Below are 21,721 nucleotides of genomic sequence, written 5' to 3'. Positions count from 1 at the left end.
CTAGCCTGGCTTGGTGCCATTCCTGGAGCTGTACCAAATCGAGACACCAGGGCTGCTTTGCAGAAGGAGCCCAGATTTTGGCCAGCTGGCCCATGGTCCACGTCCAAAGCAAACAGGAAGAGACTGGAGAGGGCCAGGCAGAACCTAGCTCTTTGTTTGGAGATGGGGATTAGCCAAATGGAATTGTGGGTCTGCCTGCTGCTCAGGTAGGACAGGGGCTGCAGGCCCAGTTGGGGGATGTGGTGAAGGGACATGAGGTTGGGGCATAGCCCCAGGGTGTTAGCCTGCTGGCACTGTCAAGGTGGTTCTGTTGGAGGAAGGCTGGGACCCATGTGAAACCCTTTAAGGCCTTAACCCTTCTCGCTGTAAGCTGGGGCATCATCATGTGCCTTTCCAACACTGCGTTTCCCACTAATGCCCCTTGGCCATCGGCCCAGGCCTGACAGATACCGCTGTTGTTCATTGCAGTGGTATCTACCCTGGTCCCAGATTCAGGCCCTGGGGCTGGGCTGGCAATGGTCTGGGAGACCGGAGAGTTCTGTGCACCCCTGGTCTGACAGGCAGACCATCAGAAGTTCCAGACACCTCCAACACAGATGCTGGCCTGGCAAGCCAGAATAGAGGACAGCCACCCACACCTGCGTCCCTTCACCATATATTCACTCAACACACCTCCCTGAAGGCCAGGGGACGGGGTGGCAGGTGGATGAGGTTGTGAAGGATCAGATGGGCTGGAAGAGGGCTCAGATGGGGCCAGTTGTTCTCTTAAGATGCCTTTTGGGCAGAGGCAGGGTGGAGATAAAGGCTGAGGGACTTCAAAAAGGGATTTCTGGGATGACTCATTCAGTCAGTGGCAAAAGTGGGCATCTACGCAACAGGTACATCTGCTGTGCCTACCAGGTGCAGGCACAGAGCCAAGTCTTGGGGGGCATAAATAGGCAAGAGCTTACTCTTACAAGCCTCAAGCCCACAGCTTGTGTTACCGCTGAAGAGTAGAGAGCCAGGCTGAGGTACAGGGATCTGAAGAAGACGTGCATGGTGCTAAATCTGATCCATCGGGGGCTGCAGCTGGTCAGGGAGGGCGGGTGGCCTCTCTGAGACTTGAAGTATCACTTGGAAGCTAATCAGGGTAAGAGTGAAGAAAGGTCTATCCAGGCAGCTTGCACTGTGTGTGCAAAGGCCCCGAGGTGGAGGGGCTGGATGAAGGGTGAAGGACTGTGACTGTGTATGCATTCAGGGGGCATGGTGAGGCAGGACTCCTGGGGTGAGGGTGAGAAGTGGGTAGGCTCCCTTGGGAAGGCGGGACCGTTGAACGTAATGGCGTGGTGTGCGATGAATGGGCTTGAGGGAGCCTGATGGAAGCAGGGGATTCATATGAATACAGCAGGGTCTGCTAAAGGCTGTGAGGAGGTGGGGGTGAGCATCAGCCAGCGTGGCATTCTGAGAGGCAGGACTGGTGAGGGAGAATGGTACGGGCATGTTTTATGGAGTTTGTATGTAATGTGTTCATGTCTACCCAGGACAGAAAGCAGGCCAGTGTTGTGCTTGGGGAAGGAAGGACATGGCTCTAAGTTTCTACCACAAAATGGTTCATGTGCTCCCCCTTAAATCTTCTAGGCAAAACTGGGTGGGGAGAGGGGGCCTTCTGGAAGGTAGAGTCACCTGCTATAATATACAGAAGAAGAAGAAGAAGAAGAAGAAGAAGAAGACAAAGAAGAAGAAGAAGAAGAAGAAGACAAAGAAGAAGAAGAAGAAGAAGAAGAAGAAGACAAAGAAGAAGAAGAAGAAGAAGAAGAAGAAGAAGAAGAAGAAGAAGGGATTCATTTTGTTTTCCTTGGGGAGTTGAGAAAAAAGAAGTTAGTTGGTCAGGAGGGGAAGGGAGAGAATCTGAAGAATGTTCCAGGGGGCTCTTGACATCCATCAGGGAATCCAGCCCAAAGGTGGCTCCAGAATGCTTTTGATGGCTGCCGGGACGCTGCTCTGCCTGCCCTACATCTATGCGCCTGGTAAGTCCTTCCCTGAGTTTAGCCTCAGTCCTCACGTTTCTGTCCTCTCCATTTCTTCTTGCAGGTAGATGAGTGTCACCTGCCTTGCCCTCTGGGTGCCTAGCCTGCAGCCTGCCCTTCGACCATAGCTCTGCCCGACCGACCGACCCCCTTACCTTCCAGGTCACCTGCAGCCTATAACCAGACACTGTCTGCTCCCAGCAGGCACCCTCAGGCCAGCTTTGCTCATTTTAACTTCCGATTTCTCCAGAGCCTGGGCAGAGTGGACCCCTGTCCAAGCTAGTGACCTTCGCCTGAGCCCTGGTTAATATTTGTCCAATCTAAAGGCAGTGGGGCTCCGCCCCCTGGGAGATATAAACTGGCCCAGGGTTGTTCTGCTTCCCTCTTGGTCTGAGCCACTCGAGCTCCCTGCCCCACCGGCATCATGGCCAAGGGTTTCTACATTTCCAAGACCCTGGGCATATTGGGCATCCTGCTGGGTGTGGCCGCCGTGTGCACCATCATTGCCTTATCGGTTGTCTATGCCCAGGAGAAGAACAGGAATGCTGAGGACTCGCTCCCTGGCAGCATCTCGCCCACCACCTCGCTCACCACCCCTGCCATAGATGAAAGCAAACCTTGGAACCAGTACCGCTTGCCTAAGACTCTCATACCTGACTCCTACCGGGTGACCCTGAGGCCATACCTCACCCCCGACGCTCAGGGCCTGTACATCTTCAAAGGTTCCAGCACTGTTCGCTTTACCTGCAACCAGACCACGGATGTCATCATCATCCACAGCAAAAAGCTCAACTACACCCTCAAGGAGAACCACAGGGTGGTGTTGCGTGCCTTGGGTGACCCCCGGGCACCTGCCATTGACAGAACTGAGCTGGTAGAGCGCACTGAGTATCTGGTGGTGCACCTGCGGGCACCCCTGGTAAAAGGTAATCAGTACGAGATGGACAGCGAGTTCCAGGGGGAGCTGGCTGACGACCTAGCTGGCTTCTACCGCAGTGAGTACATGGACGGTGGCAACAAAAAGTAAGTCTCAGGGCCGTGGGCGCGGGCTGACACAGGGCTGCATCTGAGGGCCATGGAAAGGGAGGGGCTGCAAACTTAAGGGTACCTCAGTAGTCCCATTGCTCATTTGTAAGGGGAGGCGGTCCTTGGGGTTACTGCTTTTCCCACTCCAGCGATTGGGAATGGAAGGGTTCCTTGGACAGACAGGAATATTGACTCTCAGGGGAGAGGAAACTGTCTGGGACCCCTCAGCTCACACAGGCGTGGTTGGAGCCTGCCAGGACTTAGGTGGTGACTGGAATCTTTGGTCTCCCATGGCAGCTTGCTGACTGGGGTCCTGAGGCTGTGTGGAGTTGGATAAAGGGCAGTAAGCAGGTTGGGACAGCCATCCTCTGTACCCCTAAAGCTCTGTTCCTAGCACCGTCTCTAACACAGTGCTTTGGACAGGGTGGTGGCCACAACGCAGATGCAGGCTGCTGATGCCCGGAAATCCTTTCCGTGCTTTGACGAGCCCGCCATGAAAGCCATGTTCAACATCACACTCATCTACCCCAAGAACTATATAGCTCTGTCGAACATGCTTCCCAAAGGTGAGCCTGGCTGGCCTGGGTTTGCCTTGGACTGCAGTGCAGAGCAGGAAGCCCACACCCTTATATGCCCCATGCCCAGACACTCAGCCCTTTCCGGAAGACACTTCCTGGACCATCACTGAGTTCCAACCCACTCCCAAGATGTCCACATACCTGCTGGCCTACATTGTGAGCGAGTTCAAAAGTGTGGAATCCGTCTCAAGCAATAATGTCCAGGTATGGAACTGGGCCTGTCTGTGGTGGGTCGGCTCTGGTCGTGGCTGGAGGAGCTTCTCAGTATTAGCCTGGTGAGCCTTGCTCTGAGTGAGCCCAGCCTTACACTGTCCATCTCATTTTTGTTTGTTTGTTTTTGCTGTTGCTTTGGTTTTTTGTTTATTTTTTGTTTTGGTTTTGGTGGGGTTTTTTGTTTTTGTTTTGAGATAGAGTTTCTCTGTGTAGCCCTGGCTGTAGACCAGGTTGGCCTCGAACTCACAGAGATCTGCCTGCCTCTCCCTCCTGAGTGCTGAGATTAAACTTGTGTGCCACCATGCCTGGCCCTTGCTTGTAATGTAAAACAAATTTGTTTTATGTGTGTGTGGGGGGGTTGCCTACACGTATGTCTGTGTACGACTTCCATGCCTAGTGTCCCTGGAGGCCAGAAGAGGGCATCAGATCCTCTGGTGCTGAGAATTGAACCCAGATCTTTAGCCACTGTCTTCGGTTTACTAATAGGAGCTGATGAGGCCATGGAGGGGTGCTGCTTACTGGCTTGCTCTCCATGGCTTGTTTAGTCTGCTTTCTTATAGAGCCCAGGACCACCAGTCCAGGGGTGGCCCCACCCACAATGGTCTGCAGTCCTGCCTATAGCCCAATCTTCTGGAAGCATTTCCTCAATTGAGGTTCCATCTCTCAGGTGTCTCTAGCCTTGTCAAGTTGACATTAAAATTAGCCAGCTGAGCCATCTCTCTACCCTTCTGTTTTAAATATCAAGACAGGGTCTGCTATGGTGCCCAGGCTGGTTTTGAACTTGTGACCTTCCTGCTTCAGCCTCCTAAATGCTGAATTTGTAGGCATGCAATACCATGCTTGGTTTTCTTGGACTAATCTAGTTAGTCCCCATCCTGATTTGTCAGGGGCCTCTAGCTCATTGAACCCTGGGACTCTTCCCATTCTCCTCGGGATCCCAGAGGACCCTAGGCCTGACCTTTCCCCTCTCATTCTGCAGATTCGAATCTGGGCTCGGCCCAGTGCCATTGACCAGGGCCATGGTGCTTACGCGCTGAGTGTGACAGGCCCCATCCTAAGCTTCTTTACCCAACATTATAATACGTCCTACCCTCTAGCAAAGTCCGGTGAGTGACCATGGGGCCTTCATGGGGAGGTCATGCTAGGATGCCCATTCAGGCCCTCCCACTGACCCCTGCCTCCCCTCCACAGACCAGATTGGCCTGCCTGACTTCAACGCTGGAGCCATGGAGAACTGGGGGCTGGTGACCTACCGTGAGAGCTCTCTGGTCTTTGACCCTCAGTCTTCCTCCATTGACAACAAGGAGCGGGTGGTCACCGTGATCGCTCATGAGCTGGCCCATCAGGTAATATCTGTGGGAGGACCAAGAAGGAACAGAGGCCTTGGGGTGTTGAGTCCTCACGCGGCCTGTGCCTAGTAGACGGCCAGCACGTGGTGAGGTGCTATTAGTGATGGCAAGGCCTGTGAGGCTCAAAGGCTCATCTGTGTCCCCTGCAGTGGTTCGGTAACCTGGTGACATTGGACTGGTGGAATGACCTGTGGCTAAATGAAGGCTTTGCCTCCTATGTGGAATATCTGGGTGCCGACAATGCAGAGCCCAGCTGGAATCTGGTGAGCCACCATGCTGGGAACTGGGCCAAGGCGGAGAAATGGAATGCCTGTGATATCCCTCCTGGGCCAACCTCCTGATGGGCATTTGGGGTTCCCTGCAGAAAGACCTCATAGTGCAGAACGAAGTATACCGTGTGATGGCTGTGGATGCGCTCGCTTCCTCCCACCCGTTGTCCAGCCCTGCTGACGAGATCAAAACACCGGCCCAGATCATGGAGCTGTTTGACAGTATCGCCTACAGCAAGGTGCCTCCCAGAGAGTCACGGGGTATAGGGAGGCATGTATCCCTCGGGGAGCCCCGCGTTCTGGGGTTGCTGGGTCCTGGCAGCCAGCTCAGCTTGCTGAGCTCTCTCTCTCTCTCACCCTACCCCAGGGAGCCTCAGTCATTAGGATGCTGTCCAGCTTCCTGACAGAGGAACTGTTTAAGAAGGGCCTTTCGGTGAGTACAGCTCCAGGCGGGGCCTCTGCATGGTGGCTGTCCCCCAGCGCAGCCCTCCACAGCTCTGAGGACCATCCAGGCCTGACCAAAGTTTGTTATCCCACAGTCTTATCTCCACACCTTCCAGTACTCGAACACCATTTATCTGGACCTGTGGGATCACCTGCAGAAGGTGGGTAACAAACCTTCTTCTCCATTAAGGCCCTAAGGCCCAAAGTTCCTGGGGACAGCAAGTGTAAGACTGTGCCTAGCTGCTCTGTTCACTAGTCTGGGCAAGCAGTTGGGAGCCTCGGTGGCTTGTCTATAAATTTTCTTTTCTTCTTCTTCTTCTTCTTCTTCTTCTTCTTCTTCTTCTTCTTCTTCTTCTTCTTCTTCTTCTTCTTATTATTATTATTATTATTATTATTATTATTATTATTATTATTATTTTTTTTTTTTTTTTTTTTTTTTTTTTTGGTTTTTTCGGCACAGGGTCTCTCTGTGTAGCCCTGGCTGTCCTGGACTCGCTTTGTAGACCAGGCTGGTCTCAAACTCACAGCAATCTACCTGCCTCTGCCTCCTGAGTGGTGGGATTAAAGGCATGCACCACCACACCCAACAGAGACAGGGTTTTTCTATGTAGCCCTGACTGTCCTGAAACTTGTTCTTTGGACCAGGTTGGCCTTGAACTCAGAGATCTGCCTGTCTCTGCCTCTTCGGTGTAGGCTACCAGCCTGTACCACCAGAGCCGGCCCACTTGAGGTTCTTGCTTAACTGCACCATGATGGGTCTTGTGATTCTCTTAGCCCTGAGAATATGAACTCAGGGCTCCTACACCCTAACTACTACCTCTATCCCCCTTCTTCCCCCTCTTCTTCCTCCTCATCCTCCTTTTCCTCTTTCCTTTGCCAGAACTTTGGAACCAGCTGTTTAATTGACTCAGCACTCCTAGCTGCCCTGTGGCCTGTGGCCCTCCCTACCTGGCACATCCTTGCACACACTAGCATGTTGGATGCAAACTCTGACCCCTGCTCCCCATCTCTGCCTCACATTCCACCCCCTAGCTTCTAAGCCCTGCCTCCTTCAGAGGCCCCTCTCCTTCCGGCCTTTCCTTAGGGCTGGAGTCCACACTCCCCATGAACCCCTATCACTTTGTTTCCACCCCCTCCATGCCTCCCAGATTGCAGACTTTGCCCACCCTTCCTCTGCCCCACCCCCTCTCCTCCATCAGTGTTCCCCCCTTAGAGCCCTAGGGCTCTGTATTTCTGTCCAACCACTCCCTGCCTGCTGTGTTGTGTCCTTCTGGGCCTCAAGGCCATCTCACTGGGGAGGTTCTGTCTCAGAGTTATAGCTGGGCAGGTTCCAGTTAGTCGTGTGTGGTCCTGTGTCCCTCCCTACCCACCCCCCTTCCCTTCCCTGTCTCCTATGGCCCCAGACACTCCCCCCACCCCACCTCCCCAGCTTCGCCTTCTGACAGCCTCTCTTCTCTTCTGCCTAGTTTTCAGGGTCATTTGCTTTTTGCTCTAATTACAAACGCATTGCCCATGCATTTGAAAAAGACCCAAGAAAAGAGTTCCAAGGGCGGTGACATTCCCCATGCCCTCCTGTTGAAGTATTTTTCCTCCACACCCCAATGGCCCTGTCCCTTGCTCCTGTACTGCTGTTGTCTCCTCTCTAAACATTCACAAGGTGCCCTAGGCATGGCTTCTCTTGGGAGCACATACAGGTGTAATGTCAGTGTGGAATTAGCTAGAGGCTGAGAGATTCTCCAGATCACCAGCACTAGGCTGACAAGGAGAGGCAGAGCTGGTTGGGGTCTTCTGCCCCACTGCCCTGCATAGCTGGCACCACAAGCCTAGGCTGGCCAGAATCTGCAGAGGCTGCCTGCATAGTGTGCATGAGAGGATGGTGTTTGACAGCCACACTGTGTCCCTTGAACAGGCAGTGGACTCTCAGAGTGCTGTCAGTCTCCCAGCCCCAGTACGCACCATCATGGACCGCTGGATTCTACAGATGGGCTTTCCAGTCATCACAGTGAACACTGTAACAGGAGAAATCACCCAGGAGCACTTTCTCCTTGACCCGGAGTCCAGCGTCACCCGCCCCTCAGAGTTTAAGTGAGCAGATGGGTCCACCAAGGCTTGGGCTCGAAGGACACAAGGGAAGGGTTGGGAGCATGGTGACACTTGGTATCGCTGTGCCTGTCATTACTCTGGGTCCCTGGCTCTCTCACTGCAGTTATGTCTGGATCGTGCCGATCTCATTTCTGAAGCATGGATTGCAACCGCAGGAGGACCACTACTGGCTGGTGAACCAGAAAGGTAATCTAGCCTCCTGGTATCATCTACTGCCTCCTGCGCCTGTGTTCTGGTGGGGATGGGGGAGGGATAGGACAGCTAAGGAAAGCATCCCTTCATTATTTCACTCAACAAATGGAGCTGACATCCTTGTTTCCAATGTCCCCCTGCTTCTGTGTGGCTCGGGCGGGGTTACCGTTCCTCTCTGCTCTTCGTTTCGTTGGCGATCAGATGAGCGGTGACTGCCCCATTGAGTTGTGTGAGAATATTATAGGGCAGAATTCCTGTAAAATGCTTAGGGCAGTGCTTGGCAGGTCCAAGGAGCTGCCTTATGTGACCAGGCACCGGAGAATTGAAGGCAAAGGCCAATTCACTCACAAGCAGGAGAAGGAAGGCAGTTAGAAGCATCCAGGGTCCCTCTTAACAGTCAACTGCAGAGTCTGGCTGGGGTGGCTGGGATGGTGAGCCAGGAAGGAGGGGTCAGTTCCATGCAGAGGCCCAGAAAGGGTACCTGTGGGAGTGGGCATGGCAAGATGGATGCTGAGAAAAAGGCTCAGGGTTCCCCTATGGCCTCTTGAGCACATTTCACCCAGCACTGCCCTCTGCCCTGCTCTACAGGGCAGAATGACAGGTTCAAGACATCTGCAAACGAGTGGGTCCTGCTGAACCTTGGTGTAACTGGCTACTATCAAGTGAACTATGATGAGGGCAACTGGAGGAAGATTCAGAACCAGCTGCAAGCAAACCTTAGTGTGGGTACCTCCCTTTCCTGTCCCCCATGGTATGTGAGGCATCTGCCACCTACTATAAGCCCAAAGTCACGCTGTCTTCCTTTCTAGGTTATCCCTGTCCTCAACCGCGCACAGATTATCCATGACTCCTTCAACCTGGCCAGGTGAGTGAGTGTCCTCCTGCCTGAGCACTGAAGCCTTGGGACCTATGTCCCTCCCCTGCTGTTCTCCAGGCCCACCATGGCCTCCCAGAGCAGCCTTCCGGGTCCCCACATGACCATTTCACAGATAAGAACACCTTATTCCATGTCTCACAGAAGCCACACACAGGCCTGTCCCGCTCTTGTGCCCACCTACACCCTACCCACAGCCCCAGCTTTCCTGAGTGCTGTGTGCATACCAGGCCTGTGCTTGGTGCTTTAAAAAACAAACAAACAAACAACAACAACAACAACAAAAACAATTGAGTTGAGAAAGAGAAAAGAAGGGGCTTGAGCACAGTGATGCCTAACAAATACCTGTTCCACAGCTTAGAATAGCACATTTGTGGTGTTCATGACGAGGTGCTGAGATCTTTGACATGAGGGACGTTCCCCAGAGACGTCTGTGGGTCAAATGCCCACAAATGGCCTGAGCCAGAAGAGGGAGGAAGGGTCAGTTAGAAGAGCTCAGTAGAAGGGCCTGGAGAGAGCACTCGGTAAAGCACTTGTTGCATAGCATGAGAACAGCTGAGTTTAGATTCCCGGAAGCCCATAATGTTTGGTGTAGCAGTGTTCCGTAGCCCTGACACTCGCCGAGGGAGGCAGATTCCTGAGCTCATTGGCCAGGCAGCCATATGGACTCAGTGAGTTCCAGGTTCAGTAAGAGACCCACATCTCAGCCGAGCACAGTGGTGCAACGCCTGCAATCCCAGCCCTCGGGCAGGTGGAGGCAGGTGGATATCTGTGAGTTCGAGAGGCCAGCCTGGTCTACAAAGTGAGTCCAGGGCTACACAGAGAAACCCTATCTCAAAAAGGAGAGAGAGAGAGAGAGAGAGAGAGACCCATGTCTCAAAAAATAACATGGAGAGCGATTGAGGAAGATACCCACCCAGCATTGTTGGCCTCTGACCTCCACATTCATAAATACGTTTACACATACCTGCAGGCACACATGCGCACATTCACAGGAACAGGTAAGTACACATGTACACACACACACTCTCTCACACATACACAGACACGTACATGTGTAATGTACACACACACACACACACACACAAAAAAAAAAAAAAAAACAAGAAAAGTTCAGCAGAGTTGAGTGTGGAGCTCTGAGCTGGGTCCCCTTGAGTTGTGTCACTTTGGGGAAGTCAGTATACACCTCACCATGTGTGATGGCACACGCCTTTAGTCCCAGCATTTGGAAGGTAGGCAGATTTCTGTGAGTTCGAGGTCAGCCTGGTCTGCATAACGAGCTCCAGGACAGCCAGGGCTACATAGAGAAACCTTGTCTAAAAAAGAAAACAGAATTATCCTAGTAAAAACGAGATAAAATGAGAATACTAGGCAGGAGATCATGACTGGCAGTAGACTGAAGTGGACACCCCATTAACAGAGCACCCTATGGAGAATATGAAGGGGTCAGGAGACCCAAGTGTAGGTATGCCCTTGAGAGCCTGGGCTTGGGTCCCCTGAGTGTAGCTGGGTTGGATGGGTGCTGATCTGGGTCCTCCTGTTTGTTCCCAGTGCTAAAAAGATACCCATCACTCTGGCGCTGAACAACACCCTCTTCCTGGTCAAGGAAGAGGCATACTTGCCCTGGGAGGCTGCCCTGAGCAGCCTGAACTACTTCAAGCTCATGTTCGACCGCTCTGAAGTCTATGGCCCCATGAAGGTATGAGTCGCTGACATCCCAACTAGGCTGTTAGTTAATAGGTGCATTCCCTGGCTAAGCCCTTCCAAGGCATGGGGAGGGTGACAGAGCAAGAGGGATCTAAAAGGAGAGGGCGCAGAGAAGGTTAGGAAAGTGGGTACCTCTCCCCACCTCCCCAACCCCCAAAAAAGAAGAAAACAAGATTCCTAGCAAAGTCTGCCCATCAGAAACATGGGAGGAAGAAACATGCTTCGGGAGGCCCACCAGAGAGGATACTGAACTGGAAGACTAAAGGCCTGCCATCCATGTGCCTTAAGCAGCTGTTCCCAGCAGCACTGGTCTCTGCTGGGGTGTGTGTGGGCCTGGCCAGGACAGCCTCCCCACCCCCACCCCCGCTGCCGGTACAGCACTGGTCTTACAGGCTTTGACACGTTTGTGGTGTGGCCTAGATATGTGAAGCTCCCATGGGAGAGACCAAAGATGTAGGAGCTGGCTCAGGATGAAGCCATGTCTATGGCATGGATGTTCACTGCATCCTTCATAAAACAGCAAACAACAGACAAAGAAAACAGAGACATGCCTACGTATCTGACAGCTGGGATTGGCTGAGTTACACTGCAATGCCCATTTGATGGGCTGTTTATAGCTCTGTAGACTACATAAGAGATTGTTGTTCTTGTGATTTGGGCTGTGTGTGTGTGTGTGTGAGAGAGACTATGTAAGTCAGAGGTCAATAGCCATTTTGGCTAGCCCAGCTGGCCTATACCTGTGTCTGCCCACGCTAGTGCTGTGCTTACAACGCTGTATGGGCTTTGGAAATTTGAAGTGAATTCTTCATGCTTAGGCAGCAGGCACTTTAGCCCTCTTCACTTTATTTTTTGAGCTCACTGACTCTTGAGCCTACCACTTCAGCTAGACTAGTCAGGAAACCCCAGGGATCCCCCTGTCACTAGTTCCCTGCACTGGGATTGCAGGTTCTACTGATGCCCTTGACTTTGTGTGTGGGTTGGGGGAATCCTCTCCCTAGCCCAGTTTTTGGTTGCTTTTTGTTTTGTTTCTTTTTATTGTTTTATTGTCTTATTTTTTAGATAGTCTTTGTATGTTGGCCTGGAATCCTTAAAAAAAATTTTTTTTTAAAGTTTCATTATCATTGGGTGGTGGTGGCACACACCTTTAATCCCAGCACTTGGGAGGCAGAGGCAGGTGGATCTTTGTGAGTTAGAGGCCAGCCTGGCCTATAAGGAGAGTCCAGGATAGTCAAGGCTACCCAGAGAAACCCTATCTCGAAAAAAATAAAAAATAAAACAAATTCCACTGTCACCCTAGGATAGAAAATGCGTATTTTGGTGAGCAGCCTTTTAACTTTTTCATGCTTGCCCAGGATCCTTTCAAGCTGGTACAGCAGCTCAATCACAACACTTAGTCAGAGCAGCAGTCAGCGTACACCTGGTGTCAGTACTCCCTTTGGGGCCAACTGCAGCCCTGGCTTAGTGGACTGCACCCATAGGAAGTTCATGTTTTTCCCAGAGTCTCCAAGACTGTCGCGCAGACCCATGCACAAGTTCCTGCTCTCCTGTCTGAGCGGCACTCTGTGTCCTCAATCAATCCCATGGCTCCATTTTCTATTTCTTAGGAAGTATGGATTCTGAGAGTTTTTCAGCAAAGTTTTGTGATGGCAAGTTTTCTCAGGCCAACCGTCTGCTTTCGCACTGGACTGAGAATTCAATTGGGTTTGGAAGTTTCTAGACTGGAACTCATCCCTCAGGATGTTTCAGGTCTTGATCTGTTGACATCAGGCTTCTCGAGTTGCTGTTGAGATTGCCCAGAGATTTTGTCATTTCCAGTTTTTGGGATGTGACCAATTTTCCTTCCTGGAAACTTCTGGGCTCTTGTAGCAGCCCTGGCAGAACAATCTGGGTCTTTTCGGCTTGGATAGATGTGCTAGATCAGAGCTATTTTTGCTGTCTCTCTGAGCCTCTTTTCTTTCTGGTGTCCACTTCATGTCTTTCTGGAAATCTGAGTAATTTCACTTCTTTCACTTGCTTTGGCCTGGCTTGGTGACTCTTCACTATCCCCCAGGAATAGTCCCCTCAGTGTCTGCCCCTCAGCTGCAGGCTGTTTCTATTCTTCCCTCCCATCTCTGGTTCCAGTGTCCTGTAGTGTCCTCTAGTCTCTCTTGGAGGGTAGTTATTACACGGCTTGTGAAGTCTTCTTTTTCCCTCTGCTGACTTGCTTCCTCTGAAGTTTCTGTTTGTTTTGGTCTCCTGTCAAATTGGAAGCTGAGAGGCCTTTTTGAATTTGAGAGTGAGGCAATAGACAGTGACCCGAAGCCATACCAGAACTGGAACAGAACAGACTACAAAGGCCCACAAAAGGCTGTAGTGGGGCACATGTTTAACCCCAGCATTCAGGAGGTAGAGGTAGGAGGGTCAGTTCAGGCTGGTCTACTCAGCGAGTTCAGGCTAGCCAGGACTACATAGTGAGACCACATCTTGACAATGACGATGATGATGACAATGACCAAGAAAAAAAAAAAAAACCCAACTCTATGGAGTTTGTCACCTGTAGAGCTCACTGTGGGGAGACCTAGTGGCCAAATAATTCTTCACTGGAGGCCCTCAAAAATTAAAGGCTAGGAGGGAGGCTGAGACGTGGCTTAGTGAGAGAGTATGTGCACAGTATGTGCAAAGCCTTGAACCCGGTCTCTGGCACAAAAATCAAGAAAAAGGACTAAACTTAATTATATACTTGTATCAAAATTTCAAAGAACAGAAGCTTTAAGAACTATGAAAAGAGCCAGTGTGGTGGTGCATGCCTTTAATCCCAGCACTTGGGAGGCAGAGGTAGGTGATCTCTGTGAGTTCGAGGCCAGCCTGATCTACAAAGCACATCCAGGACAGCCAAGGCTACACAGAGAAACCCTGTCTCAGAAAAACAAAACAAAACAAAACAAAAAACCCAAAACTATGAAAAGGAAAGAAAGGAAAGAGAAAAGAAAAAGAAAGGGAAATCAAATGAATATTCATTCATAGGCCCTTGTTCTCTCAAGATCATCTGTTGTCTCTGGCATGGGCCTTTGTGTGTAATGAGGATGTCAGTGCCCTCTCTTGAGGATGTCAGAGTGGGAACTGATGGAAACCCTCATCTCTGTCCTCCTCACGGTGTGTAGTGCCCAGCACCCCCAGCCTCTCTGGTCTAGCACTTCCTGTGAATTACAGCCAGCTGCCACTGGACACAGAACCCAGGCTGGACTTTGACTTACAGACTTGGATTCCAGCCTCTCCTCACAGCCCCGGCTTCTTTACCCTATGCCCTTTCAGTTTGAATCTTCCCACAGCAAGTCCTTTCCTTCCTTCCTTCCTTCCTTCCTTCCTTCCTTCCTTCCTTCCTTCTGGTTTTCAGGGGACAGGCTTTCTCTGTGTAGCCCTGGATATCCTAGAACTTGCTCTATAGACCAGGCTGGCCTTGACCTCAGAGATCTGCCTGCCTCTGCCTCCAGAGTGCTGGGATTGCAGGTGTCTGGCTAGCATGTTCTTTTCTGCAGAAGCTTGATGGCGAATTCTTCATCCCTGCCAGGCTGGTCTAGCTCCCCTCTTACTTCCCAGTTGCCCTGTGTTGGCATCCCAGCCACCACTACCCTGGAAGATGTCCTTGGGGAGGGGAGAGGTCCTTTTACCATTGGATAGAAGCTTCAGTTTGACACAAAAGTCAGTCTGCCACATCAAATTAGAATTGGAAAAAAAAATTAATAACAGTATGGGGCTGACATGAGATTAGGTGAAAAAGAACACCACAAAGATTTAGAAACAAGCAAGAAAGGAATGCAAGAATAAGAAGAGAGAGCTGGAGAGATGGCTCAGAGGTTAAGAGCACTGGCTGCTCTTCCAAAGGACCTGAGTTCAATTCCCAGCAACCACATGGTGGCTCACAACCATCTATAATGAGATCTGATGCCCTCTTCTGGCATGCTGGCTCACATGCAGGCAGAATGCTGTATAAATAATAAATAAATAACTCTTTTAAAAGGGAGGGTGACTAAAGAGGTAGCTCAGAGGTTAAGAGCACTATCTGCTCTCCCAGAGGTCCTGAGTTCAATTCCCAGCAATGATATGGTGGTTCACAACCATCTATAATGTGATCTAATGCCCTCTTCTGGCCTGCAGGTGTACATGCAGGCAGAGCATTGTATACATACTAAGTGAGTAAATCTTAGGGAAAAAAAAAAAAAAGAAGCTGGGCATGGTGATGCAAGCTTTAATCCCAGCACTTGGGAGGCAGAGGTGGGTGGGTTGCTGTGAGTTTGAGGCCAGCCTGGTCTAAAAGTGAGTCCAGGACAGCCAAACGTACACAGGGACACCCTGTCTTGAAAAACCCAAAAGCAAAACCAAAACCAAAACCAAGGGAAAAAAAAAAAAAAAAACAAAAAAAAAAAAACCACCAAAACAAAACAAACTAACAAAACCAAACAGGATAAAAGGAGATAACTTGTTTGAAAATCAGTTTGGGCCCATCTTCTGTGTTTGTTCACCTATGTTTCCTAAATTTCTCCCAATAATATCATGGAGGGAGACCAGTGTTAGGAGTCAGAAACAATGATGGGTGGACAAAGAGGGCTAAGACTGACATTGGCTTTGAGGAGAAAAAAATGTCCATTCAGTCTTCTGAAACCTAGACTTGGAGTGCTAGCCTCAGGTGCATCCTGACCTCTCCCTGCAGTTCCCACTCATGTCTTTAAAGGCTACCGGACCAGGGTCCTTGACATGACTCCTACTTTCTTTCCCCAGAGGTACCTGAGGAAGCAAGTCTTGCCCCTCTTCAATCACTTCAAAACTTTAACCAACAACTGGGCCAATCGCCCACCAACACTGATGGAACAGTAAGTGTGATGGAACATTTATGGCTTTGGAGGTTCCCACATGACCTAAGGGCTGAGAACACCACCTGGCAGTGCTCTCCTCTGGAACTTTCCATGTCTGGCTACCAGCCAGGGAGAGACGCCATCTAGAAGCAGGGGACCCAGTTTTGAGTTTCTATTTGGCCTGTGGGTGCTTTGGGCTTCTCTTTGTCACTGGGTCTTATGTAGCCCAGGCTGCCCTGAAATGTTTGATCCTCCTGCCTCAGCCTCTCAAGTGGTAGAATTACAGGTATGCATCACCGGGCCAGAATCAAACCCAGGGCTTTCTGAATACTTAACAAACATCTACAAACTGGACTACACCCCCAGCCCTGATTCTAGTAACAAAGACTCAAACTGAAAGCCCAAGGCTGCTGTGGGAACCAAGAAAGTGCAGGCCAAAGTCCGGAAGAAAATAAGAAAAGCCCCAAAGGCTCAGGTGGATCCCCAGGGCCTTAGTTAGACTTCTGACTGTGTGTTGAGAGGACACTCTTGGTGGGTGTCTGGGCGGGGTGTGTTAACCACATGTCACTCCTGGGACAGGTACAATGAAATTAATGCCATCAGCACGGCCTGTTCCAGTGGTCTCCAAGAGTGTAGGGACCTGGTTTCTGCGTTTTATCGTCACTGGATGAACAACCCTGATAATAACACGTGAGTGTGTCCCCTGTGCCTCCCCTGGGTGCCCTCATCTGCCCCTTGGACTAACTAGAGCCTCAGGCCAGTCATTGGCCTTGCTCCCCACTCCCCACTGCTGCTCTACTCCTGACTCCCCTACCCCACTTACCCCAGGATCCACCCCAACCTCCGGTCTACTGTCTACTGCAACGCCATTGCTTACGGCGGCGAGGAAGAGTGGCAGTTTGCCTGGGAACAGTTCCAGAAAGCCACTTTGGTAAACGAGGCAGACAAACTCAGATCAGCCTTGGCCTGTAGCAAAGAGGTGTGGATTCTAAACAGGTGAGGACCTGGCCCCACCCACAGACTCAGCCACGCCTTCTCGCTCCTCCTTCTCCCAGCCCTACAACCCTGTGCCCTGGAAGCCAAGACCTAAATGCAGGGTCAGGCTCGGATCCCTACCTCTTAACTGTTGTGGGCTCTGCTAGGGATTGACCCTGAACCCACCCATGACCCCTAAATTCGTAAGAATCATATCCTTAGCTCTATCAGAGTAAGTGAGAAACAGTGTAGTTGAGTCTCCTTCACCGGCAAAGGCATGGCCACTTTACCTGATGCGAGGACTGAGAAGGCTGCACCGCCTTCCTTTTTCTTTTTCTTTTCTTTCTTTTTTCTTTCTTTTTTTTTTTTTCCCGACACAGGGTCCCTCTGTGTACCCTTGGCTGTCCTGGATTCACTTTGTAGACAAGGCTGGCCTCGAACTCACAGCGATCCGCCTGCCTCTGTCTCCTGAGTGCTGGGATTAAAGACGTGCACAGCCACGCCCAGCACCGCCTTCCTTTTTAAAGCTGTTCTCAGAGAGTTCCATGGCATCACACGTTTGCGTGGCTAGTGATCCTGTGACCGTGTGTAGGTGACTCAGTTTCCCACCTGCCGAAGGGAGGCAGTACCAAAGTGCCACCCAGCGCTTGACACATTAGAAGGATGTTGAGCGATGCAAGAGGCAGTGATTATGTGTGGCATTGGAGTCCCAACCCTGCGTCATGGGCCTGCAGCCCTCAAGTGGTCCCTACCCTCGCCTCCTGCCCACAGGTACTTGAGTTACACTCTGAATCCTGACTATATCCGGAAGCAGGACGCCACCTCCACCATCATCAGCATTGCCAGCAACGAGCTTGGACAACCTCTGGTTTGGGACTTTGTGCGAAGCAACTTCAAGAAACTCTTTGAGGAGTGAGTCTTACTCGGGTGTTGGACTATCAAAGACCAGGGCTGGGTGTGCTGGGGGGTGATCCATACACCTCCTCACCCCCGTGTAAGACTATCACTTAGAAAGAAAACTGCGGGCCTGGTGTGGTGGCTCAAGACTTTATTCCCTGAAGTCGGGAGGCAGAGGCAGGAGGATTGCTGTGGGTTCAGGGTCAGTCTGGTCTTCAGAGTGAGTCCAGGACAGCCAGGGCTACACAGATATCCTATCTCGAAAAACCAAAAAAAAAAAAAAAACCACCACCACCACCCCCCAAAAAAAGAAAGAAAGAGGAAAAATCTGCAAGGACAAGAAGTCAGGGACCTACAGCCTGATCTGTGTCCAAGACTTGCCTCCTGCTTGTCCTGACAGGATGTCTTGGGGCTCTGGTTCTCGTCTCAAGTCTCCCTCATAGAATGGTTGTAGGGGTCTGTAGTTTCCTGGCACCTGTAGAGAACATCCCTTAGGTCTCTGCCTGGTCCACGGCTCACACTCCTTCTTCCTCGTGTCTCGCAGTTACGGTGGAGGATCTTTCTCCTTTTCCAGACTCATCCAGGGAGTGACCAGGCGCTTCTCCTCGGAGTTCGAGCTGCAGCAGGTAGGCAGCCAGGCCTCTCCTAGCCTGGGCTCTGTCGAATTGAATTTCCTCCCCGGCCCCCTCCCCCGCCACCATTGAGGGTGATGGCTCCCACTCATGGAGCAACGATTGAGTAGAGAGACTTTGTAGATATTAATGCTTTCATTAAAAAAAAAAAAAAAAAAAAAAGCCCTTGAAAAAAAAAAAACAAAACCAAAACAAACAAAAACCCCTTGGAATTGTAAAACTATATTTATTCATTGGTTGATTGCTTAGACAGACCCTGAGCTTTTGGGCTCCAGCAATCTCCCTTTCTTAGTCTCCTGAGTAAATAAACTGGAATCATAAGATGTGTGACCTTGAAATGGAATTATGTAATGTGTGATCCGTTCATGTCTGGCTTCTCTCACTTAGCATCTAAGGCTGAAAGATTAGTTCCCGGCATAGCAACCCGTGGTTCCTTTGCGCAGCTAAGTAGTATTCCATGGTACAGCCACAGCACATCTTGTGCGTCGTGCACCACCTCCTGGACCCTTCAGTTGTCCCCATTTCTTTGGCTGTTATGAACAGTCATGCATACATCTTTATACAAACATATGTTTTCATTTCTCCTGGGCATTTTGTTAGGAGTGGGATTGCTGGGTCGTCTGTTTGCTCCATGTTTAACTTTTTATAGAAATGGCTAAAATGTGTCCAGAGAGAAGTTACTGTTGCAAACATTCCTGCCCATGATGTAGGATGCTTCCAGCTTCTCAGTCCCTGGGCATTGTCTTGATGACTAATGCCTGGGGCTTCCTGACCACTTGCATATCTCTGGAATAACTTCTATTCATGCCTTTTGCCTGGTTTTAAATTAGGCTTGCTGCCTTCTTGTTGCTGTGCTGTAAGGAGGGGTGGTGTGTGTGTGTGTGTGTGTGTGTGTGTGTGTTGAAACAGATACACGATTTGCAAACATTTTCTCCCATTCTGTGGGCTATCTTTTCTTTCTTTTTTTAAAAGATTTATTTATTTATTTATTTATTTATTTATTATGTATACAGTGCTGTACCTGCATGTACACCTGCAGGCCAGAAGAGGGCATCAGATCACATTACAGATGGTTGTGAGCCACCATGTGGTTGCTGGGAATTGAACTCAGGACCTCCGGAATAACAGTCGGTGCTCTTAACCTCTGAGCCATCTCTCCAGCCCTGTGGGTTATCTTTTCATCTTTGATATACAAGTTTTTATATTTAGTCAAGATGGTTTTACTATATTTAGCCCAGGTTGGCCTTGAACAAATGGTCTTCCTGCTTCTGCTTTTACCCCTTGCAGAGATTTTTAATTTTTGTGAACTTGAGTTAATTTGTTATTTTTCCTTGCTTATATATGGGTGTCTTGTTTTATACCTGTGCGTTTTAAAGAGTTTTATTGTAGGTATTTATTTAAACATTGTTTTTCAGCAGTTCTGGGAATTCAACCCAGGACCTTGATGTGATAGCAAGCACCCTGCTGCCTAGCTCTACCCCTCTACCCACTTTATTTAATTATTTTGGTTTTTGAGACATGGTCTCACTATGTAGCTTTGCCTAGCCTGGAACTCACTATGTAGACCAGGCTGGGTTCGAACTCATCACCTTCCTCGTGCTGCTGCCTCCCAAGTGCTGAGATCAAAGGCTTGCACCATCATACCTGGCTTAATTTTTTGATGCTGTTATAAGTGAAAATTCTGTCACTTCTCAGGTTTTCATTGCTGTTCCTAGGAGTACAGTTGATATTGTGTAGTGGTTCTATATTATGAAATTTTTAAAATTTAATTTTAATTTATGTGCATTGGTATGCAGGTATCAGATCTTGGAGTTACAGACAGTTGTGAACTGCCATGTGGGTGCTGGGAATTGATCCCAGGTCCTTTGGAAGAGCAGGCTCTTAACCACTGAGCCATCTCTCCAGCACCCTGTATTATGAAAGCTTGCTGAATCATTAGTTCTCATAAGTTTCCTTTTGTTTTTCTGGTGCTGGGGATGGATGAGGCAGCTTCACAGATGCTGGGCAGACTCTGTCACTGAACTGTAACTCAGCCTGCGTTCTGCCAGTTCTCGCACTGATTTCCTAGGATTTTGTGTGCACAAAAATCATGTTACTCTTCATGCCACTTTATTGTTTTGAAGTATTGAGGTTGGAAACCTGGGGCTCCAGCATGCTTAGCAGGCACTCCACCCCCCATCCCAGTAGCACCCAAAAAGTAGTTCCTTTTTTTTTTTTTTTTTTTTTTTGGTTTTTCAAGACAAGGTTTTTCTGTGTAGCCTTGGCTGACCTAGATTCCCTTTGTAGACTAGGCTGGCCTCGAACTCACAGCGATTTGCCTGCCTCTGCCTCCCAAGTGCTGGGATTAAAGGCATGCACCACCACCACCTGGCTAAGTAGTTCCTATTTAAAAAGCCATTTATGCACTGATGCAACTAGATCATCTGAGGTTCAAATTTTTCCATAGTTGTTGCTCCCACATGGCGCCTGTTGTATTTGCTCATTCCTGGGTTGAAGTACTTCAGGTGAAACTCAGGGCTACCTCACTGAAATATTGCACAACAAAGCCCAATACCCTCTGAGCAGATTCCCACCTGGGGCTGTGGTTTCATAACTTCAGGGTAGGTGAGCCACTTAGCCCCAAGGAGTGGTGGAGAGTGGAGCTCCTTATCCAGGGAACAAGATATGGCCCCCATCCTCAAGGGCCTGTTAGTGGGGTGAGAAGTGGAGGGCTGGGTGACAACCCTTCTCCTCAGGACTGAAATTGAGCACCAGCCCAGATGTGCCACTTTGTTTTCCTGACAGTTGGAGCAGTTCAAGGCGGAGAACAGTGCAACAGGCTTTGGCTCGGCCACTCGGGCTCTGGAGCAAGCTCTGGAGACGACGAAAGCCAACATCAAGTGGGTGAAAGAGAACAAAGATGTGGTTCTCCAGTGGTTTGAAGAAAACAGCCAGTAATCCCTGCTCCTGTGAGCCACCGGGCCCCGTGGGACACCTACGGCCATCTCAGCAGCCTATGAGGGTCTCTGTCCTCAGAGCTCCAGACACCAACATCCTACCCTCAAGGATGAAGTCTCCAGCCTATGGGGCCTGCCTAGCTCCTAATGTCAGGCTACCAGGAGCCACCTAGACCTTGCCTCTCATGCCAACTCTGCCCCAGGTTCAGGCCTCTGGGGCTGATCTCAGGGAAGCCCAGCTCTGAGGCCAGTTTAACTGGACAAAGGGCAACCTGAATAGAGTCTCCCTGCACACTTTACTATGCCTCCCCCCACATGACCCAGAACCAAAGAATCAACAGGGCACAAGATCTATATATTTTATAAGAGAAAATGTAAATAAAGAACTTCTAAAATGAGCTTTCAGACTTGTCCCTCGGTGGGAGCATGAGACCAATACAATGGTTATGAAAGTTGGAGAGGGGAGGTGGGGTGCGTGCTGTAGGTCTCGGGGAGCAGAGGGAGGAGGATGCTTCCCTGCCTCATACAGCGTCAGGCTGCAAGTTTATTGCAGCCCAATTCCCAGGACATTTTTTCGGGGTTTGGCACAAGGAATCTACAGGATGTGAAGGGGGTGGATATGGCGCCGTGCCCACAGGAGTGGTAAGAGGTAGGCCTGAGAGAGTGTCCATCTTACCAAATGCCAAGAGAG

General features: G+C 50.2%; 1 protein-coding gene across 1 annotated transcript; it reads left to right on the top strand.

Annotated features, from left to right (window-relative positions):
* The first annotated feature begins 2,050 nt into the window (after positions 1–2,050).
* On the top strand, positions 2,051–21,334 carry Anpep (alanyl aminopeptidase, membrane). Its single transcript, XM_051148766.1, has 20 exons — positions 2,051–3,029; positions 3,456–3,621; positions 3,686–3,814; positions 4,803–4,929; positions 5,015–5,169; positions 5,322–5,435; positions 5,537–5,680; positions 5,809–5,874; positions 5,981–6,050; positions 7,799–7,970; positions 8,092–8,174; positions 8,769–8,902; positions 8,990–9,045; positions 10,606–10,753; positions 15,517–15,608; positions 16,170–16,280; positions 16,419–16,586; positions 17,337–17,477; positions 18,007–18,088; positions 20,879–21,334. The coding sequence occupies exons 1-20, from the start codon at positions 2,431–2,433 to the stop codon at positions 21,029–21,031; spliced, it is 2,910 nt and encodes a 969-aa protein (XP_051004723.1). The 5' UTR covers positions 2,051–2,430; the 3' UTR covers positions 21,032–21,334.
* The last annotated feature ends 387 nt before the right edge of the window (positions 21,335–21,721 follow it).

This window comes from Acomys russatus, chromosome 7 (genome assembly GCF_903995435.1).
Source record: "Acomys russatus chromosome 7, mAcoRus1.1, whole genome shotgun sequence".
In the NCBI taxonomy this organism is placed as follows: Eukaryota; Metazoa; Chordata; class Mammalia; order Rodentia; family Muridae; genus Acomys; species Acomys russatus.
The sequence above is the reverse complement of the archived record's forward strand: the minus strand, read 5'-3'. Positions and strand labels throughout refer to the sequence as shown.

Excerpts from the sequence above, each read along its gene's own strand:
- Anpep (XM_051148766.1), top strand. The coding sequence starts at position 2,431 with ATGGCCAAGGGTTTCTACATTTCCAAGACCCTGGGCATATTGGGCATC. Across the intron at positions 7,971-8,091 it reads ACCCGCCCCTCAGAGTTTAA|TTATGTCTGGATCGTGCCGA; the intron begins GTGAGCAGATGG and ends CTCTCACTGCAG. Across the intron at positions 16,587-17,336 it reads GAGGTGTGGATTCTAAACAG|GTACTTGAGTTACACTCTGA; the intron begins GTGAGGACCTGG and ends TCCTGCCCACAG.